The sequence below is a fragment of the Mauremys mutica genome, chromosome 5, assembly GCF_020497125.1.
Source record: "Mauremys mutica isolate MM-2020 ecotype Southern chromosome 5, ASM2049712v1, whole genome shotgun sequence".
Classification (NCBI taxonomy): Eukaryota; Metazoa; Chordata; order Testudines; family Geoemydidae; genus Mauremys; species Mauremys mutica.
Window position 1 is genome coordinate 98,657,208 of NC_059076.1, and position 20,185 is coordinate 98,677,392.

Genomic DNA, 20,185 nt, shown 5'->3' on the forward strand with positions numbered 1-20,185 from the left:
CACCGCTGCCACCCCAGAGCCTGAAGCCCTCCTGCACCCCACCCCAACCCCCTGCCCTGAGCCCCCTGCTGCATCCCACACCCCTTCTGCACCCCAACCCCCTGCCAAGCCCCCACCACACCCCTCATGCACCCTCTGGGGGCAGGGAGGGGGCAGAGTTGGGGTGGGGACTTCAGGGAAGGTGTTGGAATGGGGGCAGAGAAGGGGTGGGAAGAGGCAGGGCCTCATGGAAGGGGTGGAGGGGGGTGTCAGTGATGCAGCCCTCGGGCCAATGAACTAGCCCTCATGTGGCCCTCGTGGTCATTTGAGTTTGAGACCCCTGTTCTAACCCATAGTGAACTGATATTCTTTTTCCATCTATTTTAGTATGTGAAACAACCTAAACTATTAAATATCTATTTGCCTTACTAAACAGTGGGAAAATAACCTATTTAAAAGATGATGGTGCATTCCTCCCTTTCTGGAAAATCTTTCAGTATGCCTCAACATGCCCAATTACATGAATTATCATTCCAATTCACCTGTTGGTTTCTCGATACTCAGAAAGTACAAACATAGAAAACACAAAAACATAGTACATAGCAATAAAGGTACAGAATGATATTTTCATTTTAAACTCACCTCAGCAATATAAACTTTGGGGCAATTATAGGCCATTTTTAGCTTTACCACAGGTATCAGTACTCTCTAGTATTGATCGTTCTATTCTGCTAGGCCTGACTGCCATGAGAATAAGTTATCACAAGAAAGATTTTTCTGCCAAACCCAAAGTCATCCCAATAAATTCCCATGCATCCATTTGTTGTAAAGTTGCCTCAATCCAAATTATGTATGAACAAGATAATTTAAATGAAATTTCAAATAAATGACAAACTTTCTGCCATATACAAAGATAATATCCTCTATTTTTGGGACTTATGTGGATTTGGTGCACCCATCACAGTATGTTTTGCCACACTTCCAAAAGGTTAGATTTATCGTATTCTCTCACAAAAACCAGAACCAAACTTGCTAGTAGGATGAAATGCCAGGAGATCCCAGACCTTCAGTTAGCAGGAAACTAATCTAAGTCACATTCCTAATGTGAATGCAGTCCACATACTTTTCTAGCATGTGTGAGTATTAAAGAGGTGGACAACCACTGAGAACGTCGGGGTCCTGTGACCTTAACCCTTGCGACAGAAAAAGCTGAAGAGCTTATGTTGAGCCCAGGTGGAACAGTATCAGACAACCGAGGCTTACACCATTTAGGGCTTAATAGATAGTGACCAGCATCTTGAATTAAATTCCACTGTGAACTGGGAGTCAATCTGAAGTTCAGCGCATAAGTACAATATACTCCTGCCAGTCTGCCCTACTCAACTGTGAGGCGCGGCACATATATTGTACCAGCTGAAGATTCTGGATAGCCTTCAAGATTAGCCCCAAGTAGAGTCCCTAGCCTTGAGATTACAACTATAGATAACCATAGTGAAGGTCCCATCTGAAGGGGAAAGGATACAATCTCATGTCCAGCATCAGAAGACAAAGTATTCAGGAAGTCTACATAGAAGTCCAAGAAAAAAGAGGAATCTAATGAGACCGTAAAACTGTGAGCCCTCAGTGGTTGCAGTGGTTAGACTCTTTCCTCAAAATATATCCTGTCAATCAGCATTACCTTAATGTTAACCAGATTGAATTATGAAGTATCATGCAACTAAAGAGAATGTATTTCCCACAAAATAAATGGAGAGAGTTGTCTGAATCTTGTTTTGCAAAATAAAGGCTGTAAGGGCAACAGAATTCTCTAAAAATAAATATATTCCATGGCTTTAAGAGACAATAGAGGAAAAATTATTGAAAAAAAATCCTAGAACAAACATTTTAATTTTAGCGGATTCCTTGCTCCATTGATTTTACCACTCTTTCAAATCAGAGGTAGTATTAAGGGACATGTTAAGGTGTCACATCTATAGTTCATGAAGAAAACACCCAATTCCTCGGTACTTTGCAAATTTACTTTAATCCAAAATATCCTACCACAGAAACTATCTCAAAAATCTTCCGTCCAGAGTACTGTAACGAGGCTAAACCAAATCCTGGAACCAGTTCAACCCATTCTTTAGACCATGAAAATACTGTAGCTTAAATCCGAGTAACAGTTTTCACTAAAAAAATATTAACAGCAATCTGCACATATATTTTAAATTGCTGCCACTTTAAAGTGTGATTCCCTTCTCAAAGTACCAAGTTTATTAGGTCAATTTCTGTTATCAGTCATGCTCAATGTAGAAGACATTTTAACTGAATGCAAGCCATGAAAACCCGTGCTGGGCTCTCAGAACCAAACTGGGGTCTTTCCTCGTGCATCGCCACCAATGAAAGTGTCTTTGCAAATAAAATTAGATTCTTAATGAGGCCTGTGCAAACCTACAGCCTCCAAAGGGATTGCAAAGATGTAAACAATTGGAATTTAGTCAATCTTGTTGAAGACAGAAGCAACAGAATCCAGCTCACTTTTTCATAGTTCTGCAAAGACAATAAAAAGCAATACAATCTTATTTTTGTCACTGAAGTAGGCAGATATGAATCAGAAAACATGCAGGGAGCAGCTATGACTGAGAAAGTACCATTTTTTACACAAACATTTTTCAGAGTAGTATGCACCTGAAGATGAGGTGCTTAAATTTCTCTATAAACTAGATAAGGGAGCATTTCAGTACATTCCTAATATTTACTAACCTTTGGGGATGTTTCAGGAACACAATATACAAACTCCCCTTATAGATTACTGACTCCTATTCATGATGGTCCACCATACATGTCACTTGTGACATCACATACACCACTGAAGAGTAATGGCCAGAGGCAATGTTCAGATTCTTGCCCCTCCCTTACAGGTTTTTACAATTTTTGTTTTTCTTCAGTAACAGTACTTTATAGTGCTTTATGGGAGAGAGTGGGGGAGAGAGAGAAGATAAGATAAATAGGATTTGCATTAATCAGAGCCAAGTTCCAGTGCTCTTCCAGGATGATTATGTCATCAGCAGAGTGCATGCTGGGATATGGAGACGCAGACTTGCAGAAAAAACGCAAAAGTAAACCATTTCGAATGGACCAGTGTCCCTCATTAGATATTTGGGAAACTACCCACAAAGTTGTAACATTTTACAAATATGTGCAATTAACTATAAAAATATCACTTTTTATTAAACACATTTCTAATTATCAGTCTTAAGGACATACTACAAATCTAATTAGTACTACAGTGGGAGAAAGCCAGATAAAAATCAAGTCTTCCCTTAGATTAAGCACTAATAGGTTATAAACAAATGACTGATGAGAAGAGAAAGAATAGGAATTATAGGCAAGGGTACTAACAGACCCTTCATTCCCAATTATGTAACACAATGACACACATTACAGTACATAAAGCCTCATCTCTAAAAACTCAACTTTGGAATGTCATTTTATTTAAAATGCACAGCATGCAGTGTTTTGTGATTGTCAAAAGGCATGCTATTTTAAATTCTCATAATTCACTGGCAAATGACATTTTACATTTTAAAAAAATACTATTACAAAACATTTAATCAAATCCTGACATTTTGGTCTCCACCATTATTATTTGCTGCAATGCATAGGATTTAATCATAACAAATTGATTTTGATGACTTGTGTTCCCTATCAACAATTCTGACCTCAGCATGTCAGTCACTAGACTACTCAGCAGCAGAATCATCAGGATGCTCTTATTGCCACCTCTCTCCCATGAGCAATTTTCATGTTACTGAAACGTTTTAAAGTGCATAAAGGGTTTTTCTTGGAGAAAGATTTATCGGTAATTATTCCATTAATATTTCAATTACTAGATTTGCATGATTCGTACTCACTTAGCCTTTATTAAAAGATGATTTCTTACAGAGTCTGCTATGACTTGGATACCTATTGCAGAAAGCCTTATTCTAGAAACTCATTTTGTAAAACACTAGAAATGTGCATTTCAAACACGTAAATTCTATACACTAAGTTTTGGGATTACTGACAGCCCTGACATATATTTCAGCACAATTGTTTTACTTCCCCCACACAAAGGGTTTTTTTCTGAAAAAAAAAACAAAACCCAAAAAGCTATCTACAATTCAGATTCATACAAGTAGTGCCTGTATAAATAAATTAGTACCATCTTCACATCTAATTATAAATATTTCTAGAATGTGTTAAAACTTCTACACACCTCTTGCTTTTGCTAGCAAAGATCATTCGCAGAATATTGCCTCTTAAAAATATAAAAAGCCAAATGAAAAAAAAACCAGAAAACTACTAAATAAATCATTCCCCATGTTATATCCTCCAATGTTAGCAAGTTAAAGCAACAAAAAGAGAAAAAAACCTAAACACAAGGCATAGGCCAAGATCATCTACAAAAAAAAAGTTTGTTGAGGTTTCTACATCCTGCGCAGTAACAACGTACTCTAGGCCAAGCCCAAAGCCAACTGCATTCAAGAGACTGATCTGATCCTCTGAGGTTACATCAATAATTGCAACACTGGCAGAAGCAAGTTTCCAAATCATGACACTCGAGAAAAGGGCTGGTTTTTTTGGAGGGACTGATCTCAGAGGAAAAAAAAGGAGACCATATAGCTAGAATATAACAACTGGTTCAAGATTGGCAGGTTGAACAAATGAAACAAAGCCTGTTCTAGCATTAAAACATCTGTATCTTGCAAATACCTCCAATGGCTTCTAGAAGGAAGTAGTTAAATGAGTGCAAACTGATGTGCAAGTTGACAAAAAATTGAAATGGGGAAACTATCTTCTGTGTATTTTCAGGCATTAACATTTGCCTTATAGAAACTAAAAGATTTAAGTTCCAATTCCCAAATAAATTCACCTCCAACAGTCTCATGTAGAAATTATGCTAAGTAGCTTTTGTTGAACTGATCTTCTATACAAAGTTGTTGACTCTGAATCTAAAGCTGTTCTGGAAACTGATTCAGTAACAACAGTTCAGGAAGCCTACAGCATGAAGTAAATGAGGTATGGTATTGAAGTGACTGCAGTTTCAATAGCTGTTCCATCTCTGTGCAAACTTGTTTCCAAAAGAAAGTACTCCACGGATTTCTTCTGTCAAATCTACAATATTTCCAAATCTACATGTCGAACATCAGGATTGCGTTGCTGAAACAAAAAAACCCAATATTTTATTAATAAGCATAGACAATCAAATGTATCACGCTGATGCTGACGACAAGACCTGCCATTATGTTGGCAACAGGATAACAAATCCCTACTCCTGGTAACATAGCAATTGTTTTTAAATGAAGACTAGCTAATACTTTAACCCAGGCTTTAGGCAGGTCTAAAGAATTTGTCCACCAAGGAACATTTATCAGTGTGTACTAGAATGGTGACAACTTCATAGCTAAATTAGTTCTAATGCTTTCAAAAGTATGAAGCAGCTCATGATTTAAAAAAGGTAATTGGTTAAAGGTAAAAATGTCCAAATTAAAAAAAAAAAGTTACATTCTACATAGAAGAGGCACTTTCCTGAATGCCAAAAGTGCATGAAAAGAGCTGTCTATGCTATTAAAATGACTTGTAAGACCTAATATACTGACCAAGTTTCTATTAAAGAAATACACAACTTCAGACACTGAAAATATTATGTGGTTTGCATAACAGGTGATGTTTGCTTCAAGTGACTTGCTTCACCAACACTTCTACAGGTGACTTTAAATTAGGTAAAGCTTTTGCAATAGCAACACAATTATTGAAATCCCTATATACACTGAAAATAGGATTAATGTTTTGAAAATTATTATTCTTAATTGAGCCTGCTGTTCAAAAAATCACTGAGGGCTGGCAAGCAAACCCAACTATAGTCAAAACACTGATTTTGATTTTCAATAGCACCACTCTGGGGAGATAAAACTAAAATTACTTAGAATGTTTCTCAAAAATCCTACACAGACTAGAACATGCTCTTGAACAGCACCTTCTGATGAAGGGAAAAGGCAGTCACAAAGGCACAATATTTATCTGGCACACTATGGTTATGATCATGGCTCTGTGCTCCCCTTGGAAAATACCATGGAATTTACCTATGTCTGTGGAAATATTTGTCTGCCCAAATGCCTCACATCTTCAGACAAAGGAAATACTTAACTACTCCAAAAGCAGGGAAATAATTCTTCAGCAGAAAGGAAAAAACATTAAAAAAAAAATCATCACACCTTACAGAATGGATACGTTCTGTATTAGAAGTTCCCTTTGGGGCTTTTCATACATTTGTAATATAAACAGTTTACCCATTTATTTCATGCAGACTAATATGATTTATTTGTACATACAATTCCTTCTACTGCTCAGCCACAAAGGGCATGAGACTTGTCCACCTTTTCATCCTAGGAGGAACAGACAACTGCTGGTGCTTGGAAGAACAGATTTTCCCAGATTGTGGGATGTAACAGAATGCAAAGCAAGAAAACCAGACTCCAAAGACGGAACCAAATGTTGAACATCTGCTGCTTCCCAGACCTCTCCAATCCACTTATACTTTCAGGAATTCCCAGCATCTGCTAAAACTAGGTGATCACACATCAGCACATAAACTATCAATACAAAACCAGAGTCACAACACAACTGTCTGACTAGATATCTGTCCAGTCCAATAACACCATTCTAGAATTTGAAATCAGAAAGGCAAAAAGTATTAGAGTTGGGAAAATATTTACCTTAAAGGCCCTTATGATGAATCTATCCATTTATAAAGTTATGGTTTGGTATAAAGGACAAACCGCAAACTAAATGAAAATAAAAGCATGCCACACCTACCTACCATAACTTCTCAGGTAAGGTTTTAGTAGCCACAATGTAACAAGGATGACACGCCTTTGCTTTTACAATTGAAAGAGATCTCTAAATCCTAAACTGAAAAAAGGATGGATGCTTGTTTGTGTGTCTATTAAAGTTGTGTCACATGGTAGAGCAGTAGTTACAATGAGAGATATCGTTTGCCAAGAGCAAAACAAAAAATAAGAGGTAAAGTAATTGGAGCCCTCTTCATGTGCAATGACATCACTTCTGACACAACATTAAGTGTATGGTTAAAAAACCATTAAAAGTTGCTTCTCATTACAGCTGACGTAGAGTTCAAGGGCCTATAAATGACTTGACATTTTGAGACAACTGTGCCATTTTTCAGAGAACACAAACAGGTAATATTCCATGGGAACTGTAGTAGTAGTAGTAATGATCTTAGAAAGGCAAGTGACTTGGACAGAGACAAAACAAACCACCATACAAGCCACACATCTCAAGCAGACCCAGGGCAAGACAAATACTTGTTTTCGAGGTCAGATTTGTTCAATAAAACTTAACTGAAGTTTGTCACTGCTTTTCTTAAAGGTAAAACAAAGCCCTAAATATCAACAAAATAGGAGGATTCAGATTAATTATTTTTTACCAACTGAATATTACCTTTAGCTCCTTTTCAAGCCGGTCTACTTCAGCTCCCAGTGTGTCAATGATATTCTCTCCATGTTTAAGCATGAAGGCTTCTAATTCCTCAAGAGTTTTCACCTGCTGAATTTCCTGGCAAGAAAAGAAATTTGAGAGGTTGGAAGGAAAGGTAAAAAAAACAAAAAGAAAAACAAGCAACCATCAATTTTTAAACATTTTCATGTTTCCTAATGGGCAACCACTGGCCAATGAACTGGAAAAGGCTGGGCTTCTTTATTATTCCTGAATTTTCAGGGCAGTGAGGATGAAAGACACGAAGAATGTAAAACAGATGGGGAGGAAGATGAGCTGGCAATAAACCTGCAATATGTACATACACATTTTCACTTTTTCCTTTATTCACAAACTAGGTTTAAAGAACTGCACTTTGTCTTTCCAAAAAGTCATCTCTTAAAAAAGTTGGTAAACGTCTCAGTTTTCTCCTAACAAGACAATGCAGCTTCTCTCTTCTTGTTCTCTCCTCTCATTCTCTCTCAAAAACATAAGGCCAGAACAGACCACCGTGATCATATAGTTTGACCTTTTGCATAACACAGGCTACAGAACTTACCCAACATCTTCCCTGTTTGGATTACAGCATGTCTTTTAGAAAAACATCCATTCTTGATTTTAAAATGGACACTGATGGAGAATCCACCATAACCCTTGGTAAATTGTTCAAATGGTTGTTTACTTTCACTGTTAAAAATGTACACCTTATTTCCAGTCTGAATTTGTCTACCTTCAACTTCCAGCCACTGGATCTTGCGATACTCTTGTCTGCTAGACTGAACTCGAGGGCCAGATTAAAATCGGCTGGCGGGCTGGATGTGGCCCGTGGCCCATAGTTTGCCCACCCTTGCATTAGCCCTTTTGGCCACAGCATTTCACTGGGAGTTCACATTCAGCTGATTATCCACCATGACTCCAAGTCTTTTTCAGTCACTGCTTCCCAGACTAGTGTCTCCCATCCTGTAAGTATGACCTACATTGTTCCTAAGTTCACATTTGGGTGTATTTATTTGCTTGCACGCAGCTTATCAAGCAATCCAGATCGTTCTGTATTAGTCACCCATCCTCTTTGTTATTTACCAATCCCCCAACCTAAGTGCCATCTGCAAACTTTAGCAGTAATGATTTTATTTTCTGCCATGTCATTGATAAAAATGTTAAACAGCACAGGGCCAAGAACCAATCCTTGAAGTAGTCCACTAGAAACATACCCACTTGAAGATAGTTCCCCATTTACAATTACACTGAGACCTATCAAACAGTTTTTAATACTTTTAATACGTACCATATTAATTTTTTATTGTTCAAGTTTTTAAATCAAAATGCCAAGTCGACTGCTAACAGAAGTCTAAATAAATCATATCAACACTTTTACCTTTATCAACCAAACTTGTAATCTTACTCAAAGAAGTAACAAGTTAGTTTGACTGGATCTGTTTTACATAAACCCATGTTGATTGACATTAATTATATTGGCCTCCTTTCATTCTTGATTAAGTCCCATATAAGCTGTTCCATTATTTTGTTTGGGATCAATGTCAGATTGACAGGCCTATAATTAGCCTGCTTGTCCCATTTACCCCTTTTAAATATTGGCACATTTCTTCTAGTCCACTGGAACTTCCACGGTGTTCCAAGACTTATTGAAAATTCATATTAATGGTCCCAGCAAGCACCTCGGCCAGCACTTTTAAAACTCTTGGATGCAAGTTATCCAGACCTGCTGATTTAAAAATGTGTAACTTTAGTGGTAGCTGTCTAATGTATCGCATCGCAGGTGGCAAAGTAAATGTAGTAATACCTAAAGATTCACTATGCAACCTGCAGGAAATACTCATCCTTGGCCCCCAGAAAGAGCCAAGAAAAACAGCTGTGAACTGAGGCTAGGAGAAGCCAACAGTGTATCAAACAGAAGGAAAGAGGTTAAGGAAAACAAGATGCAACGCTCTCTACAGAAGTACTAGGCAGACCTCTTCTATAAAGAGAGGAAATTTTCACCAAATAATAAAACCCAAGCTAACAGATGCATAAGAACTATAGATGGTATCCCAGTACTAACATGAGTTTTTCTTGGCTGTCTCATATCTAAGGACAGAGCTGGCTAGATGCTTCTTAACTTGTAATATCACAGCCATAGACAATAAGGCTGCAGTATATTTAAGACACAAATATTGCATCACTAATATAGACATTGCACAGTATAAGATCAACAGTACTCCCTGGATACAAAGTAAGACGACTAGTTAAAGTTAAACATTTCCTGCAATATCAATAAAAATGTATTTAGTCTCTAAAAATCAAGTGGAAGGAGAGAAATAATGTGCTGTACAATCATAAACCAGACTTGAAAGCATGCCACCTCTGGTTCTGATCTGCACCTGCTTAGTTTGCAAGACCTACAAAGATCAGTTTTTGGATGAGAGATTTCCAGAGAAAATCCCAGGGTGTTGCAGAAGTGCTGTTGGCATAGTCACAGGGTGAGCTTGGCCTCGCTCCATCTCCCTGGTCTTCCACTGAATCAGGGTAGTTCTTAGAAAAAGCATTTCAGAGTAAGGAGCTGGGAATCATACAGGAAAATCTAGACAGAACAACAACTTGTGAATGTTGGGCAATATCCTGATTATTTAAAATTAGCCTTGTAATTTGACCTGGATAAGATTTTTTTTTTTTTTAAATACACTTCTTGTACTATGAAGGTTTTATAGTATTGCTATACACTACTGCTATTTGAGCCCAGAGGTGGAGGCTGATGGTATGATCTCTGTGTATACTTTGTATCAGTATGTTAAATATGTAAGGCCATCTGGGATCCTGCAAGATGAGGAGCTATATAAATGCAAAACAATATACTCCATCTACTTGCAAATTTTTCTTTTAATATGCTTGATAATGGGAAAGAAAAAAATGCTGGAAGTAACAATATTGCTTTATTAAAACATACTTGTAGCAGCTGTTCAATGTCTTGCTTTTCCAGGTAAGAACGAGTCACAACCCGTCCATCAAAGTCTACTTCTGCCTTGAATCTCACTTTGCTCAATCCCATGTCTGTGGCTTTAACATCATGAATTGCTCTGAAATAGATAATTTTTAGAAATGTGGAAAAATGTAAAGCAAAACAATTAGCTGATCTGAATTCTGGTATTCACTATAAATTGTCACAGTTCAAAGATTTTTTAATTATATAGGGGCACTGTTCCCTTTTGTCCCGCATTAGAGCCTCTGAATATTTTCAAATCAAACTCTCATTACTACATATTCCTATGTTTAGTACTGGTTTAAATAGATCAAGTTTTACAAATATGACCGCTGAGCGTGCAATAGTGCATCAAGTCATTTGTGAGAGGGATAAAATGGCCGAGAACTGATTACAGGAGCATTAAGATCTGACCTGGTGGCTAGTTTATTTTTTGCATTTGTGGTTAACAGATAACTGTAGAGACCAGAAATTTTCCTATCCGTAATTACCATTCTCTGATAAGTTAATAGATAACCACTCCTAGAGCTATGCTCAAAGTGAAAGCTCCAAGTTATCTACTACAGCAAGGGAGTTGTGTGTTTTACTTCTGGAGGGTTTCTGCACCACTGCACGCATGCAGAAACATGTCCCCACATAGAGTCTCTTTGCTTTCCCGCAGAAAAATGCTTTTAGTGGGGAAGCAAAGAAATGCTGCACTAGTTCTCATTCACCCCTCCCTGGAGGGGGGAACAGGAGGTCTGGGGATGCCCCGGCTCCCAGGGACAGTAGTCCCGGCTGGATGGGGGTGGAAGGGGAGGATGATGACAATGGAGTTCCCCCTCCCCTGCATGGAGCAGCCGGGGCTGGGTCAGCTCAACCCCCAGAAATGTTGGAGGGGTGGGAGTAGATGAATAGGGTTTGGGCGGAAAGGGAGAGCTGCTCCCATACAATGATCCTTCCCCCCACTTCCTGGACCCATCACTTCTCAGCTATGGGGGCAGTGGGTCACTGTACATGGAGCTGCTCCCCCTGTCTGCCCAACCCCCATGCATCTTTCCACCCAACCCCCGCACCCAGAACCTCCCCACCCCAACCCCACCACATTGGGAGCCCCTTGCATCCAGAACCCCTCCATCAAGCCCCCTCAAACTCTCCTCAAGCTTTACCCCCTGCACTGGGAGCCCCCACCCCACTGAGCCCCAACCAACTGCACCCTGCACCCCACCCCCTCACTGAGCCCTAATCACCTTCTTTTGGACTCCCCTGTAGATCCAATTCCCCCTGCACCCAGAACACCCCCAATGAGCCCCTATGCATCCAGATTCCTCCCTACCCCCAACCCCACTGAGCTGCCCACATCCAGATTGCACCACACAGAACCCTGGTACTCTTGAGGGAATTCTGCAGCAAAAATTAAAAATTCTGTGCCAAAAAATTAAAAATTCTGCAAATTTTATTTGTAAAAATAACACCGTAATACAACATTATAATTACGCCGTTTTCAATTATTTTGGTAATTTATTTCAAAATATTTGTCAGCAAATAATTGAAAATGGTGTGATTATATTGTGTTATTTTGACAAATAAAATATGCAGAATTTTAAATTTTTTGACGCAGTACTCCTTCAGGTGTAGTGTGTACTCCTGCCCTGGAACTTAAGTGATCCTAGTGGCTCAATCACCAGTTCCTTTATAGCAAGTTAGAAACTCATACATGCACATATTTTAAAAATATGACAAACTGGTTGGGGGAAGAAAAAACGGTTACTCACCTTCTCATAACTGTTGTTCTTCGAGATGTGTTATTCACGTCCATTCCAATCAGGTGTGTGCACACGCACATGCATGATGGCTGGAAGATTTTTCCCTTAGCAGCATCTGTCGGGTCAGCCTGGGCGCTCCCTGGAGTCACGCTTTCATGGCGCCTAATATATAGCCCTGCTGACCCGCCACCCCTTCAGTTCCTTCTTGACGGCTACTCCGACAGAGGGGTAGGAGGATGGATACTAGAATGGACATGAACACCACATCTCGAAGAACAGTTACGAGAAGGTGAGTAACTGTTTTTTCTTCGAGGGCTTGTTCATGTCAATTCTAATTAGGTGACTCCCAAGCAAAATTAGGGAGTGGGGTCGGAGCTGTCCACTAACTGGAGTACTGCTCTACCAAAGGCCGCATCATCTCTGGCCTGCATAGTGCACGGCGCAAGTGTGTACTGATGACCACGTCGCCACCCTGCAGATTTCCTGAGTGGGGACTTGAGCCCGGAAAGCTGCTGATGAAGCTTGTGCCCTTGTAGAATGTACCGTTATCGGGGGCGCTGAGATTCCTGCTAGATTGTAGCACTCAGTAATGCAGGCCACAATCCATGATGAAATGCACTGTGTCGAAACAGGCTGGCCCTTCATCCTGTCCGCTACTGCGACAAAGAGCTGTACCGACTTCCTGAACGGTTTCGTCTTCTCGATGTAAAAGGCCAGCGCTCTGCAGACATCAAGAGTGTGTAGCCTCTGCTCCCCGCTACTCACATGAGGCTTGGGGTAGAAAACTGGGAGGAAAATGTCCTGGTTGATGTGGAACTGCGATACCACCTTCGGGAGGAAGGCCGGATGGGGCCTGAGCTGAACTTGTCCTTAAAAAACCATGATGTAGGGCGGCTCGGACGTTAGAACCCTAAGCTCAGACACCCTCCAGGCTGAAGTTATTGCCACCTTATAGGAAAGGTAGAGCAGGGAGCATGGTGCTAGAGGCTCAAAGGGGTGCCCCATGAGCCTAGAGAGGACCAAGTTAAGGTCCCAAACAGGAACCAGTTGGCGAAGGTGCAGGTACAACCTGTCGAGGCCCTTCAGCAAGCGACCAATGGAAAGCCGAGATGGCAGCCAGGTGTACTCTTATAGAAGACAAGGAGAGACCTTCCTGCTTTAGGTGGAAAAGGTAATCCAAGATCTGGGGCACTCAGGCTAGCGCTGGGGGAAAGTCGCACTGAGCTGACCAGATTGAAAAATCTCTTCCACTTGGCCAGGTATGTGGCCCTAGTGGAGGGCTTCCTACTGCCCAAGAGAACCTGTCTGACTTGTTCTGAACAGGAGAGCTCAGATTCAGCCATGGAGCCTCCATGCCAGGGGTAGGCAACCAGCGGCACGTGAGCTGATTTTCAGTAGCACTCACACTGCCCGGGTCCTGGCCACCTGTCCGGGGGGCCCTGCATTTTAATTTAATTTTAAATGAAGATTCTTAAATATTTTAAAAACCTTATTTACTTTACATACAACAATAGTTTAATTATATATTATAGACTTATAGAAAGATTTCAGAGTAACAGCCATGTTAGTCTGTATCTGCAAAAATAACAGGAGTACTTGTGGCACCTTAGAAAAAGACTTATAGAAAGAGACCTTCTAAAAACATTGAATGTATTACTGGCGCACACAACCTTAAATAAGAGTGAATAAATGAAGACTCAGCACACCACTTCTGAAAGGTTGCCAACCCCTGCTCCATACTATGAGATGCAGTGACTGGAGGTTCGGTTGCTGGAGCCGCCCGTGATCCTGCGTGAGAAGGTCCAGGAAGAGCGGCAAGGTAATCGGGGCTCCCACTGACATGTCTAGGAGACACATGTACCAATGCTGGCGGGGCCAGACTGGTGCTATGAGAATGACCTGAGCCCGGTCTCTGTAGATCTTGAGCAGGACCTTGTGGACGAGAGATATGGGTGGGAAGGCGTACAGAAGCGGTCCCTCCCCCAATGGAGGAGGAACGTGTCCACTATGGAGCCCAGACTATGATTCTGGAAGGAGCAGAACTGCTGACACTTCCTGTTACGTCGCATGGCAGAGGTCGACTGGGGACCACCCCACGTCTGGAAGAGCGAAGATGCGACGTTCGGGCGAAGGGACCACTCATGGCTGTGAAAAGTCCTGCTGAGGCGGTCCACCAGCTCGTTCCGGAACCCTGGAAGGTACGATGCCTGCAGATTGACTAAGTGCTCTATACAAAAGTCCCATAACCTGAGGGCTTTCTGGCACAGGGGAGAGGAGCGTGCATCCCCCTGTTCGTTGATATAGAACATCGCGGTCATATTGTCCATCATGACCGATACACGTCGACCTGCTAGATTTGGGCAGAATGACCGACATGCTAGGCACACTGCCCTGAGCTCCCTGACGTTGATATGAAGATGGAGATCTGTCTGTCTGAGTCCTGTGGTCCCCTAGATGAGCTCCCCACGCCAAATCTGACACATCCGTCACTAGCGTTAGGGATGGTTGTTGGGCAAAGGGGACTCCTGAGCACACCTGCTGAGCGTCCGTCCACCACAGGAGCGAGTTGAGGACAGGGCGAGGCAGGGTCATGATCCTGTCCACGCTGCCCCTGGCAGGTCCGTACACTGACGCAAGCCATGACTGAAGCGGTCGAAGCCTGAGTCTGGCGTGCCGAACCACGTACAGTCTGCCATGTGGCCGAGAAGTTTGAGACAATTTCTCACGGTGGAGGTGGGGAACTATCTGAGTCCCTGGATCATGGCGTTGAGGGCCTGGAATCTCACTTGAAGGAGGAATGCTCTGGCTTGGGTTGAGTCCAGAACCACCCCTATGCACTCTATCCTCTGACGGGGGACAGAGTTGATTTCGCCTCATTCAGTAGCAGGCCCAGATTCTCAAAGGTGGCTCTGATGAATGCCACCTGAGCTTCCACCAGAGCCCTGGACTGGCCTTTGACCAGCCAATCGTAGAGGTATGGGAACACCTGTACCTGGTGTCTCCGCAGAAAGGCGGCGACGACTGCCATGCACTTGGTGAAGACTCAAGAAGACTTGGAAACCTTGTCTCTCCTGCTGGTTAGCCGCATCGATGACCAGCGAGTCCGGAGGCAGATGGGAGTAGAGATGCTCAAAGGCTCTGGAGGGGACAAAATACCACTACTCATTATGTTTGGCAGTGGGTGGCAGGAATGCTGGCATCTGCCATAAGGTCTTCGTGGGGTCCACCACCGTATTTATGATGGGTAACGCTACCCATGAAGGCCCCAAGGGTGCTAGGATGTCCACCGTGTCCTCTATGACCTCCTCGGCCTTGATGCCCAGACCTTGGGCAGCCCTGTGTAGCAACTGCTGTAGGACTCCGTTATGCTCTAATGCAGGAGCTACGGTCGTCCCTGCCAACACTTTGTCCAGCAACGAGGAGGAGGAAGCATGTGCCAGTAGTGGAAGCTCCCTACTGTCTGCCCCGGATGGATCACATGACTCCCGGAGCAGCGTTGGAGGAGGTGGTGCCAATGACAGTGCCGGGACCATAGGCATTGTAGCCAATGTCGGCGTCAGCATCAGTCTCTCTGGAGGTAGCTGCATCGACACGCTCACATGAGCTGCCAGGGTCAGAGGGCCCAGTGCCAACATCAGCACCAGGGCCATAGACGCCTGCATCGAGGTCAACGTCGACAACAGTGCAGGCATGGGAGACAGATGTGTCCACATCATGAAGGCCGGTGCCGAAGTCGGAGCAGAGCATGGTGATGGAGGAAAAAGCATCGGGACCGTAGGCACCGGGGGCGGATGCACAGCGGAAGGTGTCATGAAAGTGGTGGAGGCCACTGAAGACATCGCTGAGCGTGGGCCCTGGGTTCCTCCCTGGCGATAAGCCCAGAGAGACCAGAAGGGCCACAGAGGCGGGTTCTGCCACTGCGGAGGCCACGCCTGCTGCTCCCTTCTGTCTCTGCCCGACCTCACTCTATGGCTTCTGCTCCTACTCGAGCGATAGGAGTCGGGCTCCGACACTGTGGTCTCAGACACTGAAGACCACGGAGGAGCCGATCCTCGGTGCCTCGAACATCGAGAGCTCGGGGAGCGGGAAGGCTCTCTGTCAGAGTGTGTAGGCGCCGAAGGGGAGCACCTTGACATCATAGCTGGCTTTCCCTTAGAATGCACCGGAGGATGGGGCTCCATCAGTGCTGAGGGTTCCTCCCTGGCAGGTGAGAACGGTTCCGTCAGGTGAAGGAGATCTCTAGCAGCTTCCAGCATGGACGGGGCCTGAAGCTGATGCGTAGACACCGGTGATCAAGTTGGGGCCAGACTCGACTGCCTCACCTGGACAGGAGTCGACATGGCCCCGGAAGGAGACGCCGAGGAGTGGCCCGCCTGGGGTCGCACTTCTTGAGGCTTAGCCGGAGGAGAACGGTCGTCCGGCTTTTTCTTCTTTTGCAGCATCAACGTGTGGGAGTGGTGCCTACTATCTGATGGGCCCCGTGAAAAGCCGTGGCAGTGCTGAGCGTCCCTGGAGGAGTCCTTTCTCGGTGCCGAAGTCGCCAGGGCACTCCGTGTTGAGGATGCCGCCGTAGGTGTCAGGTCTCTCGAGCCCGGATCGGAGTGGGAACGTAAGGCTGCCTCCAGGAGGATCACCTTCAGCTGCTGTTCCCTTTAAGTGTTCTTGGGCGGAACTCACGGCAGATCTTATAACGATCTTTCTGATGGCTCTCCCCCAGGCACCAAAGACACGACGAGTGAGGGTCACTCTTCGGCATGCGCTTGACGCAAGCCACGCAATTCTTAAAGCCTGGGGACCGTGATATGTCACAGCGCTGGGGCCGGGGTGAGGGGAAACCCCCAACCACTAACTACACTATTAACTGGAGTACTACTAACTAACTAACTATATACATGGAATAGAGAAGAAAACTTGCTGAGCAAGAGCCAAGGGAAGTTCCAGCCACCACCACTGGTGGTAAGAAGGAACTGAAGGGGTGGCGGGTTGGCAGGGCTCTGTATTAGGTGCCCTCCATGAAGGCACAACTCCAGGGGGCGCCCAGGCCAACCCGATGGATGCTGATAAGGGACAAATCTTCCAGCCATTGTGCACATGCATGCACGCACGCACACCTGATTGGAATTGACATGAACAAGCACTTGAAGTAGTGATCTATGACAACTTATGTCTTCAATGAACAGCAATTGCAGATAAGTCACTTCCTCTCCTTGACTGCTACCACTTGAAACATCTTCACTTTTGGAGAATAAAAGGACAGATTCTCCCTTGTGCCAAGTTATATTTGATGCAGGAATAAGTGTCCCCCATCCATCAGGGACCTGCTTACTCTTATATTTTCAAGCTCTCCCCCATCCCCGACATGCCTACTCTAATTTACCACAGGGCACTATTATCCTGGTAAGGCCATACACCAGATGAAAGTTCTATTAGTTGAGCTCTGTCCTGACCCCGCATCAAGCAGACAAGCTACACAGCAAGGGTAGGAGGGAAATTTGTGGAGGAGAAGGCACTACCGACCTTATGGCAGTTGAGAGGTCCCAGCTGGAGAAGTGTAACCATACTGCATTACCTTTGCTTCAGAAATGGAGCCAAGAATCTAAAGCTCCAGGGACACGAGGATCCAAATATTTAAAGATTTTATTATGTGGTATGCATTACTCCAGTGAAAGAAGTTGGTAGCTGAGCTCTGTATGCTCTATTCAAAGCATGCTTAAAACTAATTTTAGGAAGTTCCCATCTGAGCCTTTGTTAGGATCATAATACCAAGCTTGGTTTGCTTTCTTGATAGGAGCATTGACCCAAGCATACTGTGCACGTTACAACTTGTCACAAGCTTGTAACTCCATGGAAAAGTGTCCAAAACAATGTCTCTGTCTTTGTTTATACAGTGATGGAATTTTAGAATGGCACAGCCCATGTGGATGAACATGAGCCTTGGAACACGTGCACTTGTACTAACATATTAACAAATGATCATAATGTACCTAGAGTCATGTAACTCCTGCGATAGACCTTACAACTCAGGCAGAAATCAGTGCTTTGCCTAATGACACATGGAGCCCTCCCAGGAGCCCCAAAACATAGGAGAGGATGAGAGCCAGACCTGCAGTTCACATAGATTGATTTTTGTTTGGTTTGTTATGCTTTTTGTTTTTAAAAATGATTTAAAATGTTTTGTCAATTAAAAAAAACAACAACAAAAATATTTCAGATAAGGTCAAATCGTCCCAAAGGAAATATTTAACTTAGATGTTCCTGACTGAAAATTGAAAATTTTAGCAAGTTCAACAATTTTCCCAGGAAAAAAATAGGGGTTTGTTTTTTTGTTTTTTTTTACAATTAAAGTTATGTCAGAAAACCATTCACAGAAAGTTCTCAACAAGCTCTAAATATTTTAGACTAATTATTTAGATCTCTCGCATATTGGGCTTGAAACTACACCTCTACCCCAATATAACGTGGTTGTGGGGAGCCAAAAATCCCCACTGCGTTATAGGTGAAACGCCGTTATAACGGGGTAGCGGTAGCAGGGCTGCAGAGGTGATTTAAGAGCCCAGGGCTCCAGCCACATGGAGCTCCAGGCCCTTTAAATTGCTGTTGGAGCCCTGCTCCCACTGCCGCAGCCCTGGGATAACAGCGGCAGGGCTCCAGCGGTGATTTAAAGGGCCTGGGGTTCCCAGCAGCAGCCAGAGCCCTGGACCCTTTAAAGCGCCGCTGGAGCCCTGCTGCTACCACACTAGATGCAAACCCGTGTTATATCGGGTCGCATTATAGCAGGGTAGAGGTGTACCAAAATCCCACTGGCAAAAGTTGTCAAAAACTTTATAAGCAGTTATAAAAACAAGTCTCCCCTCACACCTGAATGCCGCCCCACTAGAAATAACTTTATTTAACAGAAAAGCTAATTTTAGAAGTGGCACAACTATGAGAAAACTGTGAAGGATGTGGGGGCTGATCTGTATTAATTTATTAATACTGAATATGACTGGGCATAGTTTACTGTACAACTATATTAGAATGTTCACTGTGTGCTTCTGGGGGGGCTAGTTTAATTGCAAGCTTAAAAGGAAAGCAACACAATGATACCAGATAAAACACATCTTGGTAAATAGATCAGGATTTACAAAACAATATCTGCACTATTAATTATGAAACTGCTAATTCCAAGATCTGACCAAAGTTGCAGCTGTTTTGCTAAAGCTGAGAACTAATAGATCAAAAGGACACCAGCTGGAGCAGACAGAAGGATGTTGAAACCAGGGAATAAAAGTGATACAAACTCAAACTGAACATTTCATGAACAAATGGAATTGATGTGATGAATAATGCAAAGAGAAATAATTTTTCAGCTGCGTATATACCAATGCTGGGAGTCTGGGTAACAAGGAAGAAGAATTGGAAAGTTTCACTGATGAGAAGGAATTCAATAAAACTAGCTTTACTGAAACCTGGTGGGGCAATTCATGACAGGAATGCTAAAATCACAGGTTATAACTTGTTCAGATGAGACAGAGTAGATAAAAGAGGTGTTTTGGGGTGGGTACTTTACATTTGCGACACCATCACCTGTATTATAGTTACCGATACCCCAAAAGTGCAGAATCTTGAATGCATATGGATCAACGTGCTAATTAACAACGTCTGTGTCACAGAATCAAAGTAGAGAACCGGATGAGTTATTCCTTAAACACTTGTTTAAGGTGTGGAAAGAAAAACTCTTATGGGAAATTTATTTGGAAGACGTATGCTGGACAACTCATGCCACTAATACCATCATTAGATTTTCTAAAAATGCCAGATAATTTTCCAACACAAAAGGTATTGTGCCCATGAGGTAACTATTTTGGACCTCACTGTGATGGATAAAAATTAATCACTGGAATGGAAGCTGGTGGTTGCCTAGAGACTGGTGAACATGACCGGATTACATTAAATATGGACAGAGAACAGTCCCAGCCAGAAATATATATAT

The 20,185-nt window shown here is 42.9% G+C and overlaps 1 protein-coding gene across 2 annotated transcripts in view; it reads right to left on the minus strand.

Annotated features, from left to right (window-relative positions):
• Positions 1-218: 218 nt before the first annotated feature.
• Positions 219-20,185, minus strand: part of SLC30A9 (solute carrier family 30 member 9) — a 64,688-nt gene continuing 44,721 nt past the window's right edge. Inside the window, exons 16-18 of one of the 2 annotated variants that reach the window (XM_045019402.1) lie at positions 10,436-10,565; positions 7,462-7,575; positions 220-5,160 (exon numbers count right to left, since the gene is read on the minus strand). In XM_045019402.1, coding sequence (XP_044875337.1) covers positions 5,116-5,160; positions 7,462-7,575; positions 10,436-10,565 — 289 coding nt within the window. In that variant the 3' untranslated portion in view covers positions 220-5,115. Of the gene's footprint in view, positions 5,161-7,461; positions 7,576-10,435; positions 10,566-20,185 lie in introns of both variants that reach the window. The other variant, XR_006579871.1, reaches the window with a different exon arrangement.